A 23428-nucleotide genomic window follows, 5' to 3' on the forward strand; every position below is an offset into this window, starting at 1 on the left:
TCAGGATAGTTACAGCAGTACAGAAGGGCCATGTTTAAAAGCAAAAGTGCATAGCTGACAAGGCGTGCTCATAGGCTTTTGGGAGCCTTAGAGATAAACTGATTATCTCTTCTAAGATAAATTAATTTTAAAAAAACTCAGTGTATGGAGTGGGAAAATCTAAGAGAGGTATAAAAAACCCAGAAATTGTTACTGAAGTCTGGAGGACCATCAAGTACACCTTATTAATGAGTGAAACAGTCAAGGCAAGATTACCAAGGAATCAGAAATGACAAATGGCCCTGCAAGAAGCTTTTGAAGTCTGCTAAAGGTCAGTTGAAGTGAAAGGTATATCTTTGTATTCTTTTTTCTGACACCTGAAAAAGCTTTATTTTGGCTGATAACTGTAGTATTTTTGCATAAGGGTTTCCATTTTTAGCTATGCAGTTTACCTGCCCTAATCTTAGGTCAGTGCTTTTTGAAAAATTCCAAGCTCTTACTAACTTAAAACCAGACTTTCAAATGGTGCCACTTTTAAAAAGTCTGAAATTATCGGGACTGATTTTCTACTGATTTTATTTTTAAAAAACAGAGTCTCAAGCAAATGATTGCTGAAAAAAATGAGGGCTGCAGGCTTATACAATGCCTCTGAGAATTCTTACAACAGTCTCACAATGGCAGTATTTCCAAACTGTCTTATTGCATCTTCCTTAGCCTACAAAGAGGGCATATCAAACCAATATGACATGCTAAAAACAAAATGAAAGGATTAGAAAGCAAACAAAACAGAATCTGATAAAAAATGTAAATTGCTAGACTTTGCTAGAGGTACATTTAACTTCTTATTCAAGGATAATATTTAAATATAGTATTTTTAAGACATCATCTGACAGCCTACTTCAATTATTAAAGAAGGAAAAACAGGCAAACTGTTTATTTACTGAATTAATATACAGGAACCTTCTGAAATAATTTATTGCATATCAGCCTGTAGCCAAAGGAACTGTATCTGATTATTTTTTTTGTCCTTTCTGTTGTCTGCTCCCTAAGATTATTCATTCATTCAGTTGTGGGCAAAAAAATACACTCAGAAAACCGAGTAGCCAAGTTCTCAACAGCACTGGGACCTTTTTTGGGGCATACTGCTAATACCCCTCTTTTCTTGGAATCATTCATTGGCCTCTTAACTAGTGCAGTGGCTTTGCAGCTTTTTGCCCTGCACTGCTTGCTGAAAGTAGTTGTGGTCAATGTTTTCCTTGGAATCACTTGCACTCAGTAAGTGTTAAAGAAGCCTCATTGTAACATCTAAAGAAAAGCTCAGGAACAGCAGGACCTTTATTGGGACTTAAATCCGGTTGTGAGGAGTTTCAGTTGGCACTTCTCAAATGCAGATTAGAGTCTCTCAATCACCAGCAAACAAACATCATGACTAATAATTATATCTGAAATACATTGCTGAAACACCTCTGAAATATCTTGTTGGAACACGACTGCCAGCCTTGCTGTCAATGTTACATCCCAAAGAAAGTTGTAATAAATTTTACAAGAAAGTAACTTGCAGGTGTTCCCCCCCATAGCACTCCATCTTCTGTTAAATCTCATCAACTGTTATAATCAAATAATGTTTCCATTTCCAATGAAAAAATACAACTTGAGACAGAAAAGGCTGTTAACAAAGTCATGCTTTAAAATGTCACCTCACACATTGCCTGGGAAAGAGGTTGGATGCTACAGTTTTCCTTGGCAATGTTAATCAGATTAATTACTTCATTTTGCTCACAATCCAAGAAGCTAATGGTTTTGCTATTTTTGTAGGTAGATATCTGCCTATAACAAAAAGCATTGATGGTCAAAGATAAATAGATTTAAGAAAAAAAATCAAAATCTGATTATCTATTTCACTGACATCACAGTGCGAGGAAAAAAAAATTAAAACATCGCTTTCTGAATTGCATCCACTTTAGTGACATTTTGTTATAGGTGTCAACTCTGTCAGAATATCATCTGTCAAAACGAATTAGTGGAAAATTTAGTACTTCACTTTTAATGAAGAATAAGATTGTAATGGCATTTCAATTTTCCTTCATCCTCTTGTTAGCACTTGATAAATGCTCTCTTACAAGCACTGCTGCTCTTCTGACATGATGCCTGCACTCTAATCTAGAAAAGCTAAAGTAAGTCAAAGGCAGAAAGTTTTCTGGTTTTCTTAACGTTTCTTGAGATCTCTGCAAGCTATTTTCATCCTGATGACTTAATTTGAGTGGATTAGTTGGGTTTTTCTCCCATCCTAAATAATGTTTTCTTTTGAGTGGATATCTGTATTAGCAAATTAATGAACACAAAACAATATGTCAATGAATTACATCCAAAGCACTTCTGTATGTTTATGTATGTATATACAACAAGAAGGGGATGAACTATTTTGTCTGTTACCTATAGGTTCCTGTGAAAAATTTTTATTTAATCACAAATGACCATTTTTCATTCTTTTCTTGTAGAGTTGAGATCCATCATAACCCTACATGGGGAACAGACACTTCCCGTGAGAGATCTGCTGTACTTACGATCCTTGAGAAACAAAATATGGTTTTCTTCAATGCAAAACCCAACTGTGGGCACAGCTAAAGGCACAGCAATGATTCAAGTGGCCCAAATGTTGACTGGGCAACCTTTCTGAGCAACACCATCAGAGATTTGCCATCTGAACATACACAGCAACAGCCATCTGCTAGGCAGAGAGCTCTGTAACCGGAGCTGACTCAGAGTTTGTCAAAAGCGTGAGCAAAAGTGAGGAGAGGACCTGGGATACAGGGCTGGATGAACACTCTGGAGCAGGAGGTTGGTCACTCCTGGCAGTTCCCAAGATGTAGAGGCTGGGAGCCCTGACCACTACTCTCAGGAGCTGTCACTCTGACAGCAGCAGCAGCTACTGTCTCATACGCCATCTCTCGCCCTTAATGACACCGACCAGCCCTGCCTGCCAGACTAAGCACAGCCAAACTGTGCAGCAGAGCTCTGCCTTCCTCTGCCTCTCCTGGTAAGCCCTTCCAGCCACATTCTTTGCTTAGATCTGAACTGGCCTTCCTGTCTTGGAAAAAAGGAAATGGCTACAGTCAGTGGTATGGGAGTCCAAAAGGTAACAGAGAAACATTAGAAGCTGGGAACTTCAGAAAGGAAAAGAAAGAAAGAAAAGGATACTGAAAAAGGATAATGACGATGGGTCAGTGCTAGAAGGGATTCTGCAGAACGGGAAGAAGCATTTAATAAGTTTTTATGATCTGTATTTTGGGAAAGAGACAGAATGTATACATACCAGAAGATGATGACGCTGTTGTGGTGATGATGAATGGTAATTTCCCTTCCCAACTCAGAAGGAAATCAAGTGGCAGCTCCAAAAGGCAGGCATTTTAAAGTGGATGTGCTCAGATAACTTCTGACAGAAGTTGCCGATGAGCTCTCTGTACTACTAGGAATGATTTTCAATAGCTGTCAGAAGTTGTAAAGTGCCAGAGGACTGCAACGAAGGCAGTGCTGTGCAATACTTTAAAAGGATAAGTGAGTTAACCTGAGTAATTACAAGTCTGTCAGCCTGACATCCATTTTGGACAAAATAACTCAGGAGCTGACGTAGAACTTGAGTAGGAAAAAAATTAAGGGGGTGGGGCAATATAACAGGTGTCAATCATTATGTGTACGTGGAAACTAGATCTTTCAAATTCAGTTATCCAAAATATCTTTTATCAATGGATTTACAAGCTTGGATATTAAAAGTAAGAATGTCAATGCAATACAGTTAGATTTCCACAGGACATCTACCTTCATTTTCATGATATTTTGGCTATGAAACCTAAGAATCAGTATTGCACACATAAAATAGGTTAAAATCTGGCTGGTAGTTTTCAACATATACTTGCAGTGACGGAACATTCAATGAATGGATGTCTCTTTATTGTGTCCCATAAGGATCTGTGCTTAGATTTTACTAGTTAACATTAATCAGTGACCTGAAAAAACAAAAATACAAAAGCATTACCAATAACATTTGCAAATGACAGAAAGATTGGGAGACAAGTTACTAATGCATCTAGGTAATTCAGTAAACTGGGCATAGACTAAGAAATATGCCGTTAAATACACATATAAATTTAAACTCCCAGGAACCAAAAATGCTGCACATACAGGATCTTGGACTCCATCATGGGATGCAATCACTGGCTTGGAGATTATAAGAGATAAGCACTGAAGGTAATGCTGTGGCTAAAAAAATAATAGAACTGGTTTTTAGTTATGTAACTAAGTGTGATACTGTAGTAACAGAGAGATCATACTAACAATTCTATTTCACAGCATTATGACTGCTTCTGCAGTAATATCCAGTACTACAAGATAGTGGAAAACTGGTGAAGTTTCAAAGAGTAGCCATCGAGATCATGAAAGACAGGAAGACGTAACTTCAAGTGAGCTATCCAAGGGCTCAGTCTCCTTCTTGGATCAAAAGAAACCCTCCAAAGCAACAAACAAAAGCTAAGCATTAAGCAGCTTTTAATTGTAGAAGGAATGAAATTCTAGAACAACATTCCAAGAGAATTATTAGTATTAAGGAACTTACCAGGCTGGATTTTAAAATGGATTAAGTGTACGCATACAACTATACAATGTGGGGAGTCAGTGAAGAACATGCTTGAAGAATCATGTGATTTTGAGTTGGACTGTATCTTGGGAAACTTCTGCTCAAGTGGCACCAAAGCTGGACCTCTGCCTCTACTCTGCATTCCTAAAGTATATTTCCTATTTCAAAACAGCTGAAGTTTTCATAAAATCGCAGCTTCTCGAACACTTGGGAATATCTTGAACATTAAGAAACTTCCAAACTTAAGTGTAGCAAATGTCATTCATCCGTAACAAATCCCTGTAACTTGACAGTACAGTTGGTCACACAGATATCCAGGCTACATAAACACAAAGAATCCAATGTGGGAACTGTCCATTAGAGTGCTCTAGGCTGTAAATCGAGATTAAATAATACTATATTTCTAAGTACTTGACTAGCTACAATTTGAAATGCTAATGCTATTTTCTCTAATGTGATAGTTGTGAAAGCTTCAGTATGCCAACATTACAAACTCAACGAGGCCTCTACAGACATGAAAGTTCAAGTCAAGCAGTTCAGCATTTAGAGCACTCATCAGAGAAGTGGGCAATATGGCTTCAATTTCAACATGAGAGGATAAGAAAATGCATCTTTCACACTGGAGAGTGACTTAATCACTGAAATATGGTGTTTCTTGAGCTGGACTTTACCGAATCTGGCTGCAATGGAGTTAAGTTTCTTCACAGCAGCCTGTACGGGGCTGTGCTTTGGATTTGCAGCTAGAAGAGTTGATAACACACCAATGGTTTGGTTATTGCTGAGCAGTGCTTGCACAGCACCAAAACTTTCTCTTTTTCCCACTCTGCCCCCTCCTTCACCCACAGTAAGTAGGCTGGGGATGGGCAAGAAACTGCACAGGAACACAACTAGGACAGCTGACGCAAACTGGCCAGGGGGTTACTCCATACTATATGACAATGTGCTAAGCAATAAAAACTGGGGTGGAAGGGAGGTTTGGGCTTCCAAAGGGGTCGTTGTTTGGAGACTGACGGGGAGTCTGCCTGTCTGATGTGGTAAGCAATTTCCTTTGTTTCACTTGGGTATTTTTCCCCCTTCCTGAATCTATTTAGCTGTCTTTGTCTCAACACACAAGTTTTCTCGCTCTTGTTCTTCCTATTTTCTCTCCTCATGCCATTGGTACAGAGAGGGAAGGAGTGAGCACGTGGCTGTGCGGGTGGTTGGCTGCTGGCCAGGGTCAATACACCACTTGGAACAATAAGCACATAAAAAGTTTTTGCAAAATACAGCAATGTAACATCTGACAGTAATGCTTCACAAAATGGTATTCCCATCTCTCAGAGGAGAGTTGATCAGGAATCTCTTCCAGTTAGTGTGATCAGTGGGATAACATGTAAAATAAGAACCATCATCATGTTTCCCTCCTTGGCTCTTTGCCCCAGAACAAAAACACTTTTATCATGATGAAATAATTTATTTTCAGTTCTCCAAAGCCCTTTTTTCCATAATGAATACATGAGTGAATTCCCTATCTCTCCTGCTGAGCTGTAGCCAACCACCATTTCAAGGTGAGTTAGGATTAAGGTAAAACCTCCTCTTTTTTTTTTTTTTTTTTTTGTTTCTTCATGTAACTGTGAAACACATTTGGATCCCTTAGCAGTGAAGCAGAACCCCTTGATGCATGCAGAACCTAAATGCTCTGAATAAAATCAAAGTTGCAGAAATTAAGGGTAAAACATGTGTGCTTGCAGGTGTGCATCATTCCTACCCTCTTGTTCAGTAAAATGTACATGTTTGCCTATTGGTGCTCCTGATTACAGTATGGAGAACACTATTTTCCCTTTATTCTAAATAACAATGGCCTTTGTCACCACAAAGATAATTAGTAGCAGTATAAAGCCAAGTTTTTGCAAGACTGAAATTCAAATGTACATTACCATGAAGCAATTCTTTATAAAGATTTCATTTTTAGGATGTACCCCTGAAATCTTTCTACATAAAAATAAGGCAAACTGAAGAAATATTGTTTCTGTTAGGAAGATGTACAGGTTTTCCTTCAGCTCCTTTGTTTTATAAGCCTCTTTCCTCATATACATGTAAATTTTTCTCCTATGCATGTACATTTCCATTGAAATTGTGTAATAATTATACCCAAAACTTCTTCCTACAGAAATCAGTGGCAAATCTTCCATTGACATCAGTGGAGTCAGGCTGAAAGTGAATTCTATTTTTAGATTAAAATAACTTACAATAATAAAAGGCTAATTATGATCTAATCGTAATGATATCATGGTTTAGCCCCAGCCAGCAACTAAGCACCATGTAGCCACTCGCTTGCCTCCCCCCCTAGATGGGATGGGAGAGAGAATTGGAAAAAACCTCATGGGTTGGGATAAAAACAGTTTCATAGGACAGCAAAAGAAGAGGAGGAGGAGGAGGAGGAGGAGGAGGAGGAGGAGGAGGATAATAATAGTAATAATAATAATAATAATAATAAACCAAGTGATGCACAATGCAACAATTGCTCAGCACCTGGTGATTGATAGTCCATCCCCAAGTGGCAATTCCTGCCCCCCCGACAACTCCGGTTTATATACTGGGCATGACATTATATGGTATGGAATACCTCTTTGGTGAGTCTGGGTCAGCTGTCCTGGTTGTGCCCCCTCCCAGCTTCTTGTGCACCTCCCCACAGGCAAAGAGCATGGGAAGCTGAAAAGTCCTTGACTTAGTATAAGCCCTACAACTACTTAGCAACAGCTAAAAACACCAGTGGGTTATCAACGTTATTCTCATACTAAGTCCAAAACACAGCACTATACTAGCTACTAGGAAGAAAATTAACTCTATCCCAGTTGAAAACAGGACAAATTACTACAAAGCCTTTTTCAAATTCTTTGCCTGTCTGAAAAGTAAGCTTGCAGGTCAGCTCAGACAGATTTTTTTTTTTTCAGTCTAAAGAAAATGTAATTCCTGGTGACTGAGGGCATGATCATCAATTCTGTATGATCCAGAGATGCGTATACCTGGTTGTTCAAATTACCAAAATATGGTGGCTTACGGTAAAAACATGAAAAGAACAATACTTGGAGAGTGATTTGACTGTAACTGTGTGATTTGCCAGAAGGCAATATCTTCTGAAAACAACAGTCAACTGAGCTTTTTAGAAACTGTTCTGGGTATTGATATAGATTCTGAGATACAGGCCTGGAACAAGAAGCTGTAGGAAAGACTAGGAGAACTTGGTACAGAAAGGTACAGGCTGTGATTGTTAGGGGATGGGATGATAAGACCCACAGTTAGAGGCAGAGCTGGTTAGAAGATTCCTATAGGATGTTTCCCCTTTTGGAAGGTGCTGATTCAATGAAATCAAATGATTCTACAAGAATCTTTTCATTTCAACAAATTTCTCCCCAAAACAAGACAACCCAGTGCTGTTCTGTGGCAGTTCCCAGTCACCTTCTGTGTTCTGCTGGCTATGAAACCAGCCTGCTAAGCAATGAAGCATACATAGTGCTTATTCTGAATATAGGCTGTAATTTGTAATTTTTTTTTAATTTCTGTTTCACAAAACATTGTTTATTCTGAAATTTAAGTTAGTATTTGTTAAAGGCTAGACAATTTAAGATAGCTTCCTTGGAAGTTAAAGTTTGTACTAGTACGAGGAGGCTGGCAACACCAAAAAGACAGCAGCCTTTGACAAGAGAAGTCTTTGTCTGATGGAGACACAGAAGTTCCTTTCTTTTTCTGCTTTGTGTATTGTTTTTTTGCATGTACTATGATAAAAGAGCTGTCTGAGCTTGTGAATTTAAGCACATACAAATCAGCACTCTAAAAGTATTCATTAAAAAAGAGAGGAAAAAAATCCAAGTGACATTTGCCCTAGTGTAATCCAGTTTCTAGCAAATGAGTAATAAAAGCAAAACAAATAAAATACTTTAAAATAAATCCTAATTCTTACATGGGCAAATACAATGGATTTTCAGCATTCAGTTAGCTGCCTACTTACCTTGATCTTCTATTTACAAAATCAGAAAAGATAGCCAAGCTAATCAGTTATTTCAGCACTCCACTTTAAATGACAAAAGCAGCAACTATTACCTGTCTTTTCAAAGCAGCCCATCCAAAATCCTGCCCTTTTTCTCCAGAGGGCTGCAGCCTTTAGTCAATCCACTCTTCAGTTTTCATAACCCTCTAATATGCACGGTTCTGAGGCTGCTTGCTTTCCCCCTGGCCTAACCCACTACACAGACCTTTGCAAGGCTTATACATGTTAGCTTTACCGGTAGAAAACCCGTCTTTAGTGTGAGATAAGCACATCACGTCTAATCTTGTAAGGCACTGGACACTGCTGTGATGTGAGCAATCTCCAGAAACTGTGTCCTGTGTCTGGTTAATTCTTGTCCCCCGTAATTCTAGCGCTTAAAGTTAAGCTAGTGTTCACATGCCTTTTGGGATCAAGCAAGAGTATTCTGCACCTTAAAGGACCTTTCCATAGAGTCAGATGTATGGCTAAACTTCAGTCAGTAGCTAATCTCCCATTGACTTCATTAAAGCCGAATCATAGTTCTGAATGTACACACAGATGTATCGCCAGAATTTGAAAGAGCATTTTATTATTCACATGTCCTCAGGATATGAACTATAAAAAGCAGTGATGTGACTTTGGGTATTTGTGGTACCAGCACATTTCTGCTTCACACTTCACAGGCAACGCCACAGCTATGACAAAAGTGGAATACATTATTTCGTATATATTCAGACTCAGTAGGAAAAGAACAAGCAGGTGTGACAAGGACGATGAGTTTTCAAACATGACTATACTCTAAATTGCCTTGTAAGAGCACATTAACATGTTCATTGCATGAAGGGATAGCATCTGTATCATGCTGGTTGTGTTCTGAAACAACCAGAAAATACCAATGTCCATATTTTCTCTGTTAAAATTAAAACAAATGTTCACAGAATTCACTACTGAGTTCCTTTCTAGAAAAACTGCTGGGTAAAAATGTTAATTACCCTGGCTACCAACGTCTTGTTTTCTTCCGTAGTGGCGTTTTTTTGTTTTATTTTGCATGGGCTGTCAGATGAATTCTATCATTTTAGGTGCAAAGTAGTGTTCTAATTAATGAGACCATAGAAAAATGTCAGTGCATCCTTGGAAAACTTGCTGTTCTCTTCAGTCACGGGGGCCAACATGTATGTCACAAGTAAGAGAGCAAGCGCAGTATAAAATCTGCGTGAAACAAAAAATTTCCCCCAAGCAAACAAAAATAGTAGGAACTAAAGGGCTCTGTAATCTAACAGTAAAATGCCTAACAAGCACTAACTGCTGGTAAGGAAACAAATAAAGACTTAAAATAATGCATGTAAATTGCAACAGTGGACTTAATTTGACTGAGGGGATTATTTCATCCTGAGTTTCTCTTCCTCTACAATCAGTGTCAACAGCACAGCATACCTTGAACTTTCCGAGACAGCTAAGCAGATGAGCAAACACATGAGTGTAAAGCTACTCTTTAACTTAAAGGTTTTTCCTGCCTGCTTACATAATCAAAACTATCCATAAATGAAGAGGATTTCATGCCGGAAAGAACCATCAGCTCCTCATGTCTGACCACCTGTACAATGGCAGCCCATACCCTCACTCCACATCCCACTGCGCTGTGTCCAGTGACTTGCATTTTGAACAAAACTGTTCCGGAACATCTGCAGCAAATTTTGCTTAAACAACATCAGAAGTCTGAAAATGTTTCACTTTCCTCAGTCATTTCTCCCAGTGGTTAATAACCATCAAAAGTAAAAATGCCGGTCTTTTTTCTCATTGGAATTTGTTGGCTTACCAGCAATTGGTACTTGTTACGCACTTAACGTTAGGATACAGAGTCCTGTAGTTCCTACTGGCTTTGTTTGCTTGGAGGAAATGAAGTATTTTTTGATAAATCGAGCTGTATCTCTTTTTGACAAACCAGATAGACTAAGCGGATTTAGATTCCTGCTATAGGGCATTTTTTTCAGCCCTCAAATAATTCAGAGTTTTATCCCCATCTCTTTTCAATATTTTAACTTTCTTTTGAAAATGTTGACAACAGAACTGAAGAAAGAATAGCAAAATTAATACTAATAATCCTTACACTGAGGTAAAGTTCCCACTCTCTCAAGGATGACATTAGCTGTTTGTATTTCGTGTTGGGGTTTTTTTGATGCAGCTTGTCTAAACCATGTTGTATATTTAGGACTTCTTTCAGGGCTACAATTCTCCTATGTAAGTTGCACATGTGCTTTATTGCTGTTTTTATGCTTAACATTTGACTGTATTAGCATGCATTTTCTTATACTGGGCCTAGCTTACCAAGAGATCTGAATCTTCCCTTTCTCCCCATTAATTACTATTTCACAAATCTGCATTTTTTGTCAGCAATTATGCTTTGTATATCATTGATGAAGACAGTGAGGCATTAGACCCTTTGCCAAGCTCTGTGCAATGCAGGAGACATAATCTCATTTGATGGTCACTCTATACTTGCTGAGGTCAGTGTGCTGAGTTTTAATTTATGACACCTGTTTTCCTGACATTGCATAGTGCTTTTTTAATAAAAATACGCTGTAATACTAATTCAGTGCCTTACAGAAATGCAATATATTTCATCCGCACTGTTATCTGTAGCTACCAAGTTTGCACTTTCATCGGGGAATAAAATCAGGTTTCTTTGAGAAGATTTGTTTTCCATAGAGTCACAATGATTGGTTTTAATGTAATTAGAATTTTTTGTCAGCTGAATATTGAATCATCCTGTTATTATTTTTCTGGGGATCGCTGTCTTGATAGCCAGAGCCGTCTGGCATAGCTCATTTGTCTTTTGCATTTGGATTTTTGGCATAACTCAACACTGTCCATTTTTGGCTGTTCCATAATATATTGAAATCAATATTCACTGCCTCACTCAATTTCATAACATCAGTTTTGCTCATTACTGTCCTCATGCTGCAGACTCAGACTTTTACTACATCCTTATCCTACCCTTTTGCAGGATGCCAACATTGGAGGACACCGTTGCAGGCATGGTTAGGGGCATGTGTTTAACAGAATATGGGCCGTCTCTTTCTGAGGTCAGTGACAAATCCAGAAGGAGCTCCCGGAAAACCTTCCTGTCATTCCTGTAATTTCATCTGCAGGTTAGCATTGCAGGGGAAGGAGGAGGAATTCAGGAATTTGGAAATCTTGAACACTTTTGTTCCAGCAGAGCAACTGTCCCAGCTCAGCATTTTCCTTCATATAGCTGTAGAGTTTTTAATCTGATCCTGAATATGAGTTTATCCTTCCAGGGAAATACGGCCTGGCAAATAAGGGCGTCCTCTGAGAGAATGCTGTCAGCCCAATTCTGTAACCCATTCTGAACAGTTCAGTAGCAGTGGATTTTAACTTTCCGGTCTCTCAAATCATCCCACCAGTTTTAGCAATGCTGATAATATAGCATTCTTTTACAGCGCTGTCAGTAGTCACTTCCCCCTCTTTCACAGGGAGGAGACTGAGATTTACACATGTGGAGCTTGCAGTCAGAGAAATACATTCTCCCTAGGAGGATCATCATCTTGCAATACCCAGCACGATGATCTACATGCCAAACTTCCATTTGCTAAAGCCTCTCCACAGCACCATGCGGGTAAGAAAGGCTTATATAAATAAGCACGAAAGGTTTTCTCACTACCTGACAATTAATTACAAATTTATCTTTTATATTCTACTCCACACAGGAGGAGACATTCAATGTTCAATGGAGCCTGGCCAAACATTTTAAGAAAGCATTTATGAACGCTTACGCAGATTTCAAATAGCTGTCACCTCAGCAGTATTCATGCCTGGTTCTTACTGCAGTTTGCCAGGATGAGTTTTGTTTAAATACATGTTTGGGGAATTACTAGCTTGTACAAATCCATCTGTATCCACAGATGAATAAGGATGAAAGTTGCTGGTCAAACAACTGCAACTTGTGACTGCATTTAAGACAATTAAAGTTTGTTCCTCAAAGAATTTGCAAAGAGGAACAGGAGTTAAACTCACTGGGGAATTTGTATGGGAAGAAGTGAACTAGATTCAGCCTTCTTCTAGTTGGAAGGAAAAAAATTATGTATATGAATATCCTCTAATATCTATGCAAATCCAACAAACACAGTTTGACTTCACACAATTTTACATTACTTTCAATTAACTATGAGATCCTTCTAGCTGTGGGTTTCACAATGCCCGTGGATTTTTAGTGCTTTCTGAGGAATGTCAGCTCCATAACCTGAAAAGATAACATGATGGCCATGCTGAGTCCCATTCAGGATCCATTGGACTCAACAGAGGACCACCAACTAACTTCCATGAGCATTGGATCAAGAGCCTTACAGCTACACTTGCTCTCTGCACCAGCGCGGAACGTGACCTTCTCTGCTTTGTTTACCAGAACTGCCAAATGCCTGTCCTTACCACATTTCGATCAAATTTGAAAGGGACTAATAAATCATTGCTGGCTGTTAATATAATTCAAATACTTTTAATTTATTTAAAAACATTCAAGAGAGAATACAAATGGAAATTGTTCAAACGGAGGACCACGGCATTGTATAATAAGCAATATGACATTTCAGTAAAATGAAATATCTGTCACACTGGTTTTTGATAGACACAAGCCATCCAGGCAGTGGCACATCACAAGAGGAAAGGACAGCTTTGTGATGCACAGTACTTCTCATTAAAAAGCACCCCACATGTCACAAAATGCTATTAACACACTCTGGCTCTGTATGTAGTTCTGTCAGACTGTATGTTAGATAATGGAAAATGAAGGCGAATCGTACATACTGCGTATTGATTTCTTTTTCATGTGTGTTACTCATCTGCTCATTGAACTCGCAAAAGAAGCAGCAACTCTGGATTTAGTCTTGAGCAGTATACAAGGCCTTATTAAGACCTAACTATCCAAAAAATAGTCTGTAATTGTGACTGTACTTTAGTCATATTTGGACAGAAAAAGCTGCCTGTGAAATAAAAAATCAGTAACAGTAATACTTAATTTCAAACAAAATAAATTACATAAAAATGAGAAACCTAATTTCAAGGACATTAAAAGCAGCAGCCAAAAGAGTGAAATACTAACAAAATATATGGAGACTATTCAGAAATATATGAGAGGCTGGAAGGCAAAGCTCCAAAAGGATCAAAAAAGCCAGCATGATAAAGCAGAAAAGTAAATTTCCTAAAGCTATTAAAATAAAACAAAACAAAACAAAATACTTTAAAAAAACTAAGTTGTGTCCTAATGAGGGAAAGAGAACAGAGTATACCTTGACAAATGAAATACAAAACCATAATAAAACAAGATGAAACAATTTTGAGACATAGGGGCATAGAATCTAATAACCCACCATTCTTCAAATATTCCAGAAATGGGAAACTTGCCTGATATTCAGTGATAACCAGTTATATAAAAAGACCACGCAGGGAAGATAAAACCAACAGAAAAGTTAAATTCATTCTCTCAGTCTGCACTGCCTGCGAAGGCAGATAGGATGGTTCTCCATCAATGACAAAGGTCATTCCTTATGTAGGATAAACCTGAACTGTTGTCTCAGAGTGTGAACAGAACGTATTTTAGAACAAATCCATAAGATGAACTTTAACAAATTGCCAATACCAGCTAATTTCTGTTGTGGTATGTTACCACCAGTTAAACTGGCCTTAGTACCGAAACAGATGGAAGCAGTAAAGTGGAAAAAGCAATTTTATATTTTCACATACCATTTTTCATTTTTTAACAGAATTTATAGAGAGTACAGAGGCATAGAGGGTAATCCAGTGAACAACAGACATGATATTTCTGCAGGCTTAAGATATTTCTGCACAAAGCTAATTGATAGGAACCATAACAAAACCAGTATTAATGCACAAATAAATAAATATGCTGTATTAGGGAAGAATCAACATAGCTTTTGCAGAGAAAATACATACCTCAGAAGTTTATTAGCCTTCTTTGTTGGAGCGGGTAACCATGTGAATGATACAATCACTACAGAGTACTTGGAATTTAAGAAAACTTTTTATGAGATCCCTTATTAAAGGCTCTGACAGAAACAGAGGTAATATGGAATAAGACAGAAGGTCCTGGATTAATAATTGGCTAACAGATAGGAAACAAAGCGTAGGAAATAAATTTTGTGTTAATAAATGAAGAGTAACGCACATGAGGAAAACTCCATGTATAATTGCATCTGAAGTAGCCTTTACCATTTAAGAAAAAGGTTTGCTGGTAATTTTAAAGTGTTTTCTGACAACATCCATTCAGTGCATGGTGGTAGCTAAAAAGGTAATGGACTACTGGAAGTTTATTAGGAAGGTTCTGAGAGCAATACTGAAATTGTTACTCCACAAGTGAGTTTAACCATGGTGTATCCCCACCCTGAATACTGGTTCCCCACACTTCATGTTGGAATTAGAAGTACAGAATAATGATCAGGATTTACAAATGATGAGAAGTTTTGTATGAATGTACAAAAGTAATGCAGTCATCAAGGAACAGTTTTAAGTAAATAACAGGAAACGCTTGTTCACGCAAGATACAATTAAGTGATAGAATTCATTGTTATGACACTATTGAGACTGAAGTATAAATAGATACAAAAAGGGATTAGACAAATTCATAAAGGAAAGGTCCATTGGTGGCTGGTAGCCCCAGTGTTTGGGTAGTTGCTACATGCTGGAGCTGTGAAGGTATGCTCTGTGCAGGCCCTGCTCTTACTACAATATCCAGCCTGATGTTGAAGGACCGGTACAGCGGTTTTAATACTTCTTTAATTTTTATTTCCTTTCCTCAGCCAAAGACAGATTATTTTTCACGTAAAACAGTTACTACAAAGAGCCTTCATATAGACACCGTTCTTAGGCATACTTCTTACACACCGTTTGTCTACGGTGTGAGGTATTCTAATTGGGCCAGGGTTTTAAAAAATGGCCCTCCTCCTGTAAGTGTTTCTTCACTGGTAAAGAATGAAGATTGGCGTAAACTCAGTTGGCTTCAGTGACTTTATGTCACTCTAGGGTCGACGAACAGCCACTTGTGGGTACTCCTTTGTACCGGACAGGAACCAGGGACGCAGCCCAACAGGCAGCAATGGCTACAGAGCCTGCAAAGATCACAAGACTCCTGCCACCTCTCTCAACAGCCTTGATAGGCAAACCAGATGTAAAAATTGTTCTTTAAGCCGTACATTAATAGTATAATAATAATAATAGCAAATAATAGCAATATTAGTGTTTGGGAAAAGATCCAGTCTGGAAAATTAGCCAGCAAAACCGAGCTGGTTACCCACTTGGATGGCACTCCTCTCCACCCCTCTCTGGTGATATCCCTTAGCATCTCTTAGACACCCATAGGTGAAGGGATGGTTTCTTTAGGTGAAACGCGATTGTAGCCTATGTCCAGTCAGTCTCTGGCCCTCCCGTTCCGACTGACAGCCCAGGTGCTAATTACTGCCGCCTGTGACAGTGGCTTATGCTGCGCACACCGGCCACCCAGAAAATACGCCGAAATCCCCGCTTTGTTTCGCATGGGCCCGTGAGCACCGGTTAGTAATGACTTTGATCAGTATTTTTCTGGGTTGCCTGCGGCAGGTGCAGTGCTTCTGGTCTCCCACTACAGTTACCAGCTCACTGATGCATCACACCCCTGAAGAATCTTTCTCAGTGGGTGACACTCCTCCTGGTTATATGATTTCACTTCACATAGCTTTTGGTGTTCTGTCTGAGAAACCTAGGCACAAGCACCTTCATATTATGAACCATATGTTCAAAGGAATATTTTAGAGGCATTTTCACATAGCTTTTTGAGAAAGCCAAGATAATTTAACATTTTTAAAACAGTCTTCAGTGAGACAAGAATCCTGCAGGAGTTTCCAAGAATTGTGGGACACACAAATCTGAAAGCAAGGGCATAATGCAGAAAAAAATAGAAGTAAAGTACAAATGAACCCATGGTGCTGACTGATGAATGTGAACTCTAGCGATATTGCTGAGAATGCAGGCACAGAAGTTCGGTGAGTCTTCTGAGTAGATTTAACTCATGCAGCTGCCAGTTGTGCAGTTGAAAAGCTAGATTATTTGTGAATTTAGGAGTACTGCAAAGCAATCTATTTTGAAGAAGGAATTTCGCTAGATCTCTACAGTGTTTGTCACCCACAAAACGTTGTCAACATCATTCTCCCAGTACCTTCTAATAAATAAAATTAATGCCTCCAATGAAGGGAATATTCTAGTCCCTACTTGTTTTCAAATTAATTTATCTCCTCCTTGGGTCATATCTCTCTCCTTTTTTCCCTATCACAAAGCCTCTGAAGATGGTTAGTGGACCTAGTTAAATGGAGAAAAAAATAGATTGGAATATGCATTTGTGAACACACATCTCAGGCACAATTCACAACACTTCATGAGGTTAACTTTTAAGAGCATTTTTGTAACTGTTGGTACCTATAGAAATATTTGTAAACTCTGAAATTTCAAACATTTGAATTGGAATTGCTGTTCTCTATTGCCTGACCATAATTTTATCAGAAGGTATCGATCATTGAGTGACACCATGGAATTAACAATATAACATTGTTAGAAACAGCTGTAGGAACACCTTGTGAGAAGTTAAATGCAATTGTATGAAAATTATTCCTTTGAGCTATTTGATGCCCCACTTCTCTTTTAACAGAAGTATTATCTTCTAGCACGTCTAAAGCTACTTCAGTGAGTTCTACTGAAATAACTTATTTCCTGTGAAATTTGCAATGAAGTGCAAGACTCACTCCCATCCATCCTCTTTCCAACATATATAACTGTGCTTATGAGTTTCCTGCACGTTACTACAATGGAAAGTACACAGCAGTCGGGTTATCAAAAATCATTGTGAAGATAATCTACCCATCGTCTACTTTGATCTGAAAGTCTCTACAGTTGTGCCATCTGCTTCATCATAGTTCATTTTAAGCCTTATAAAAAAAAGAAAAAGAAACAGCCTGGCAATACAAATCTGACAAAATGGATCAAGACCCAAAACATCGCAGTTCTCTCAGTAAAATGAATCTAGAAATAATCAAAATTTGGTGCAATTAACTTAATCATTCCATTTCCAAAGTTGCTTCTACAAAGTCTGCATGATACTCTGTTGGAATGGAAATTTTGTTTATAAAGGGTTATTTGTACACTAAAGTGTAAGAGTGGTCCATAAATCACAAATGGCACTCAAATAGATCTATTCTGCATGTTCAGATTTTGTTTTCACAGAATCAAACATCTCACGTACATTTTATAAGGCTAACACGTATGCAACGATTTAAATGAAAAGCCAGGCACAGGCATTAAGCATTTCTATTTGCTTATTCAGAAGTGATATATTCGGAAGATGAGGCGATAAAAAGGCTTCTTATAGGATCATCGCTCCTGCTTCGTGTATAAGAGGAACAGCTAAAAGTGAGGGATTTGGTGGAGGCTCTGTGTTGGTCACTAGCCAGCTTGCAGGCATCTTGTGTGTTTTGGAAGTTGGTGTGACCTACAGCAATCTCACAACTGCTCTGCATTTTCTGGAGACACAACCCTATTAACTTTGATGCCTTCAGCATCAAAACAGCGCAGATGTGGTGCCCACCATCTCTTGCCTTGTCCCAGGGGCAGCCCAGGGGCTCTTCTCTAGGCAACGAAGAAAGTATCCCCTGTAACTCTTCACAGTTTTACCAAATAACCAGTGGCTGCCTGGTAAGTTGAGAACAATATCTGACTCTCAGGTTATCTCACCGAAGGCCAGAATATCTCACTTTGAAAGTAACCCTTAGCAAGCATAGTTACTTATCCCACTCGGGATTGTGCCCAACTTAACACATGTGCTTTTAATGCCTTCAATTTCCATATGAAACTTTGGCTCTGAGTTAGACATGCCCTTATGTGCATTTCCAGATAAGAATTACTTCCAAGCCTAAGAGCTGAGATGTACACACGCCAAGAACTCCAACACCAAATTACCTTTGAAGAATCCTTTAAAAAATAATAGCCTTGAAAATGCCTTGCAGCATGAAAATGCCTATACAGTCCCACAGCCTTCCGCCGGCAGATGCACAGATTCCTCACATCGTTTAATGACTGCTGCCCACTCTGGAAAAAATGCACTCTCATGATGTGCAGCTATGCTCAACTGAGATACATAATAAAATAACCAAACATAGTAACTCACCTTTCTTTGTTCTTGAATTTGGAGCTTTATGTGCCAATTTTAATCTAAAAGGAGCAATGCACTATGTGGGCCTTTGAAAATAGATTTTATTCACTAACAGAGAAGTTTCTACCCAAGTGCAACATTTATGCATCTTAATAAATTACCATGCAAAAAAAAACCCACCCCAAAACAAGTATGGCATGCCTCCACGCAACTTCATGTACTAGTGTGTAGAGATTGTATATAGTAAAATGTCATCACCACTAATTAACACTAATTATTATATTAACACATGAAGAATAAACTTTCATGTCAAATGCAAAGTAGGCTATTGGGAACTACTTAAAGACACCACACTACAGATTGGGTGACTTTATTATCTTCATTCTCACAGCATGTGTAGGCTTCATGTTAAGAAAGGCGAGCACCTAATTGTGTGGTATTTATTTCTGATCTTCATTAAAGGTATAACTGTGTAGGCTGGTATTGTCTTGGGCATTCAAGTAACTCCAGCTAGAGTATAGGAGTAGAGGAAGGGTAAAGAGAGGAGCTGGATGGTTCAGACTGTCTGAGAAAGGGCTCATCACCTCTGGGCTCTTCCTGTGACCCTGCCCTGGGCCAGTGTAGACTGAGGAGCAGGGCTAGCTGGTACAGGTGTCGGCCAGCTCGCCGGTCTCATTGCATCCCCTTGTGGTTGGGTGGCTACAAGAGCTGAGGATTGTCTGTCCCCATGAGGATGAGGAGTCGGGTGGGAACTAAGCAGCTTTTCTGCTTTCAGGAGTTGACCAGACTGGATCTGGAGTACTCGGCAGGTGAAACGGTTAACTTCTTCACAGTGTCAACCTGCGCATTTCCTAGAAACATGCCCGTTTCTCACAGTCCCCACTGCAGTGATTCTCCAACCCATGATACCCTAGAATTCCTCCCAGCACATTTTGCAAGCCCACCATAAAGACAGCATAGAGGCCTATGAGTAAGTGTGGAGGAGGAATGTTTCTTACTACATCTTATCCCCATATTTCCAAACATAGCACGGATGGAGAAGCTCCTGTTCATGCTGACTATTATGCAGAGTGGCTTTGTGGTGTCTGCGAAGAATGATCCCACCTTTAACACACCAGCAAGCAGATCTCTCACAGTGAATACATGGGATTTGAAACAACAGAAATGTAACAATTTACACCAATTTTCACGAGTACTAATTTCACTTTAAGTAGAAGGAAAAGAAAGGTCTTTGGAATCCACCCAACAGCAATTGGGATGGGGTTAATAGCTTGTCCTTCTGGAAAGGAACACAGAAGTTGAAGCTTGTTACATATTTCCAGTGGAATTTGTAACTTGAATCTAACAATATAGGTATGGCAGATACAGAGCAATAATATTTTTTTTTAAAAAGCATATATTAATTTTGAGCTTCATAATCTGCAAAATCCTTGTGAGGATTTGTAAGAGGAAACTGTTGCCCTGTGGGGGTAGAACCGATCCACTATTTTCAAAAGTATCACTTTAAAGTCTATAAAAATATCTTGCAACAAGCATTTTTCACCAGTCAGTAACATATTCATAAAAATAGACATTTCGTTACAATTTCTTACAAGGAATGACTGAAAGTACTACTTATACTGATCTTTTAAAAACGGATGAACAAACAACCTTCATCATCTGTCTTTTCCGAACGAGGTAGGTGCTACTAATGTTAACGAGAGTTACATCCACAGAGGGAGGGAGGGAGCAGGTCTCTCCAGGCAGCTCCTCAGGCACTGTGAGTTAGCATAGCTCCCCGAAGAGCATTGAAGGGAGAGATGGCGATTTACATCAACAAAGAATTTACCCCTTCCGTGTTTATTTTTCACCCTGGGCTGTCACAAGATCTAATCGTATCTGTCAGCAATAGAGAATCTTAATAGCTCACGTCCAGCTCTTGCTAGCAGTTCGTTTTCTCATCCGAACAGGGCATAAATGAACTGCAAATGTCAGGTCATTGCTTCCTGCTCTTACTTCCCCTCCCACCCCCAAACTGCAGCAGTTGTTTTAGGCGACCAGTTTAATCCAATGTTTGGAATGTTACATCTGCAACTCTTGAATGTTACATCTGCAACTCTTCCTGAAGATTCTTTCATTTATTCATCGTAATATGTGTTCTTAACTCTTTGTACTTAGTCATCTCAGTGAGAATAAAAGGTGTGGAGTCAGCTCCGTGACCAGAGGGAATCATAAATTAAATCCATACAAGAGATACAGCCAGATAAACAGAACAGCTGTGAAACTATAGCAATAATGTGGTCAGATCTGCAATTTTATACTTAAAAATCTCATTTTGAGGGCCATAACTGGACTATAGGAATGTCACAATAATATATCACAAGAGTTTGCTTTCTATCCCATGCAATTACTTCCGTGATTTATGTTGGTCCACCTAGACTGGCTATCAACCAACGTCTCCTTTTTAAAAAAAGGCTCCTTTACTGTTGATATTTTTCTTTTGGCACTTAGAGTTAATAAAACCTGTTGCCTATGACCGGATCGTACAGAGCGCTATTTTTTACTACCGCTCCAGCCGCAGGAAAGCATGCGGGCCCGGACCCGCCGACCGGTCACCCACCGCCCTGTCTTTCCCGGACACGGCTCTGCAGGGGCTGTCCGGACTGCGGAGGGATTTTCAGGGTGCTTTCTTCTGGGTTCGCAGTCCCAGAAAATGAGTTCACAGGCAGCTCATCCAGCAGTCCCTGCCGAGCCGTGACTCCGCGCTTTGCTCGGGCAGAAGCGCCCAAAAGTCTTGTGGCGGCAGCGAGCGAGCCTGTGCGGCCAGACCTGCGCCCCGGCCCCACGGGCAACCTCCCCGCTGCCCAGAGCCGCTATCCGCTCCGGAGCTGGATGCTCGCCACCTCCTAACTTTTTATATTTAGAAATACACGGACCACCCTGTGGGTGAAAGAGGACGGGTGGACAGGACCGCCGGGGAGACGGCCGATTTCTGGGGGCGGGGTGGTGGGGAGGCGGCGGATACTCCTCCGCGCCGGGGCACCATCATCATCATCACCATCATCCTCCACCCCCCCAGCACTTTCCCCCCGTTCACCTCGGGGTCTCGGCGGCCGGCGCTCTCTCGGGGAGAAGCCGGCGCACCCGGGGCGCCAGCCGGTCCCGGCGGAGCCCCCCGCGGAGCGCGCAACCAGGGCGGGGGCGGCCGGGGGCTCCCGGGGGAGACGGTGGGGTGCCCCATACCCACCTTCCGTGTGGACGGCGGAGACGTAGGTCCAGTTGTAGCGCTTGACGATGTCGAGCATGGCCCTGGCTTGCAGCGTGTCGGAGGGGACCACCCTGAGGAAGTACTTGTATAGCGTTTTGTCGCTCAGGTCGATGCTGGTGGCGGAGTAAGCGATCTGGGGGATGTCGAAGAGCTGGAGCAGATTTTGGACTTGGATAGCCACTGAGCTGGAGCCGGGGCCGATGACCCCCGCGATGGGCTTTTTCACTCTGGTCTGGGGCTGGGGCTGCGAGTCGGAAACGCACCGGGTGCCTCCGTCCCTGTCGTCCCGGATGGAGATGAGGGAGTCCCGTATGAACTCGATGCTCTGCTCCAGGGCCACCGAGGAGTGCCAGCAGGAGTCTCGGATCTCGCTGCCCAGGGTGATGTTAGGGAGCAGGACCGGGTCGGCGTTAATTTTATCCAGAGTGTGAAACATGGCTTCGACCCTCTGGATGCCGTATTGCTCCCGGATTTCCCCGCACTTCCTCTCGGGCACCTTCTCCGCCGGCGGCTGGTGATGGACAGAGAAGAGGGCCCCGATGATGACATCCCCGTCCATCCGAGCCACCGAGCGCTGCGAGGAGGCTGCGGAGAGAAGCACCTTCCGCCCGGCGCCCCTGGGCAGCACGTCCATCTCCAAGAGCAGCGCAGGGAAAAAGACCAGCAGCACGCCAATCATTTTGTTGCACGATGTCATCCAGACCCAGGTCACCAACTTCATGGGTTCCTCTTGCCTGCACATGGTTTAAGGACATGTAGGAAATGGCATCCGCACCCCCCCCGCCAGCGCCCAAGACGCTCCAAATAGCATTACAGCGAAGTCTCACAGCACAGCTCGCGAAGGTGCCAAGGCAGCCGTCATCCTAGTGACTTTTAACCTGGTGGCATAGAAATAGGGGATAAAACACGCTGATCGGGAAATCGATGTCAAACCACAGCTCGATAAAGCAACCCCGGCACGGTTCGAAGGGGTTGCAGCTTTCGCAAACGCCCAGGTCGATTTACTTCGGTAAAGGCTCTCGAAAAGAAGTTACAAGGGGATTAAAATGTGTCTTTATTTGCCTTGACATACGATCACGCATACTGGCATATGTTAAGTTTATAACGATCCTTTGCGTGTCCACTTTTCAAGCCAAGGCGGCTGTTTCCCGCACCTTCAGCCGCCCACACCCTCCCCTCCGCCCCCGGGAAGTTTGGGAAGTTTCGGGAGGTAGCTAGCTCCTGGGAGCAGCGGCCCAGCCCGGAAGCAGCGGCTCCGGCCCTGCAGGCGGGGTGATAAGTGTCCTCTCGCGTTCTGACGACCCGAAGGCGTCTTTCCCCGCTCAGGAATCTCCTTTCCCAGCACAGGAAGGGGTGCAAAGA

The 23428-nt window shown here is 40.9% G+C and overlaps 1 protein-coding gene across 2 annotated transcripts in view; it reads right to left on the minus strand.

Moving 5' to 3' along the window:
- Positions 1 to 22760, minus strand: part of GRM1 (glutamate metabotropic receptor 1) — a gene marked incomplete at its 5' end in the record, with an annotated part of 184815 nt that extends 162055 nt beyond the window's left edge. Inside the window, one exon of one of the 2 annotated variants that reach the window (XM_081997276.1) lies at positions 22046 to 22760. In XM_081997276.1, the coding sequence (XP_081853402.1) occupies positions 22046 to 22745 (700 nt within the window). The remainder of the gene's footprint in view (positions 1 to 22045) is intronic. The other variant, XM_081997277.1, reaches the window with a different exon arrangement.
- Between the last annotated feature and the right edge of the window lie 668 nt (positions 22761 to 23428).

Source organism: Phaethon aethereus (genome assembly GCF_964289735.1).
Source record: "Phaethon aethereus genome assembly, chromosome: 3".
NCBI lineage: Eukaryota > Metazoa > Chordata > Aves > Phaethontiformes > Phaethontidae > Phaethon > Phaethon aethereus.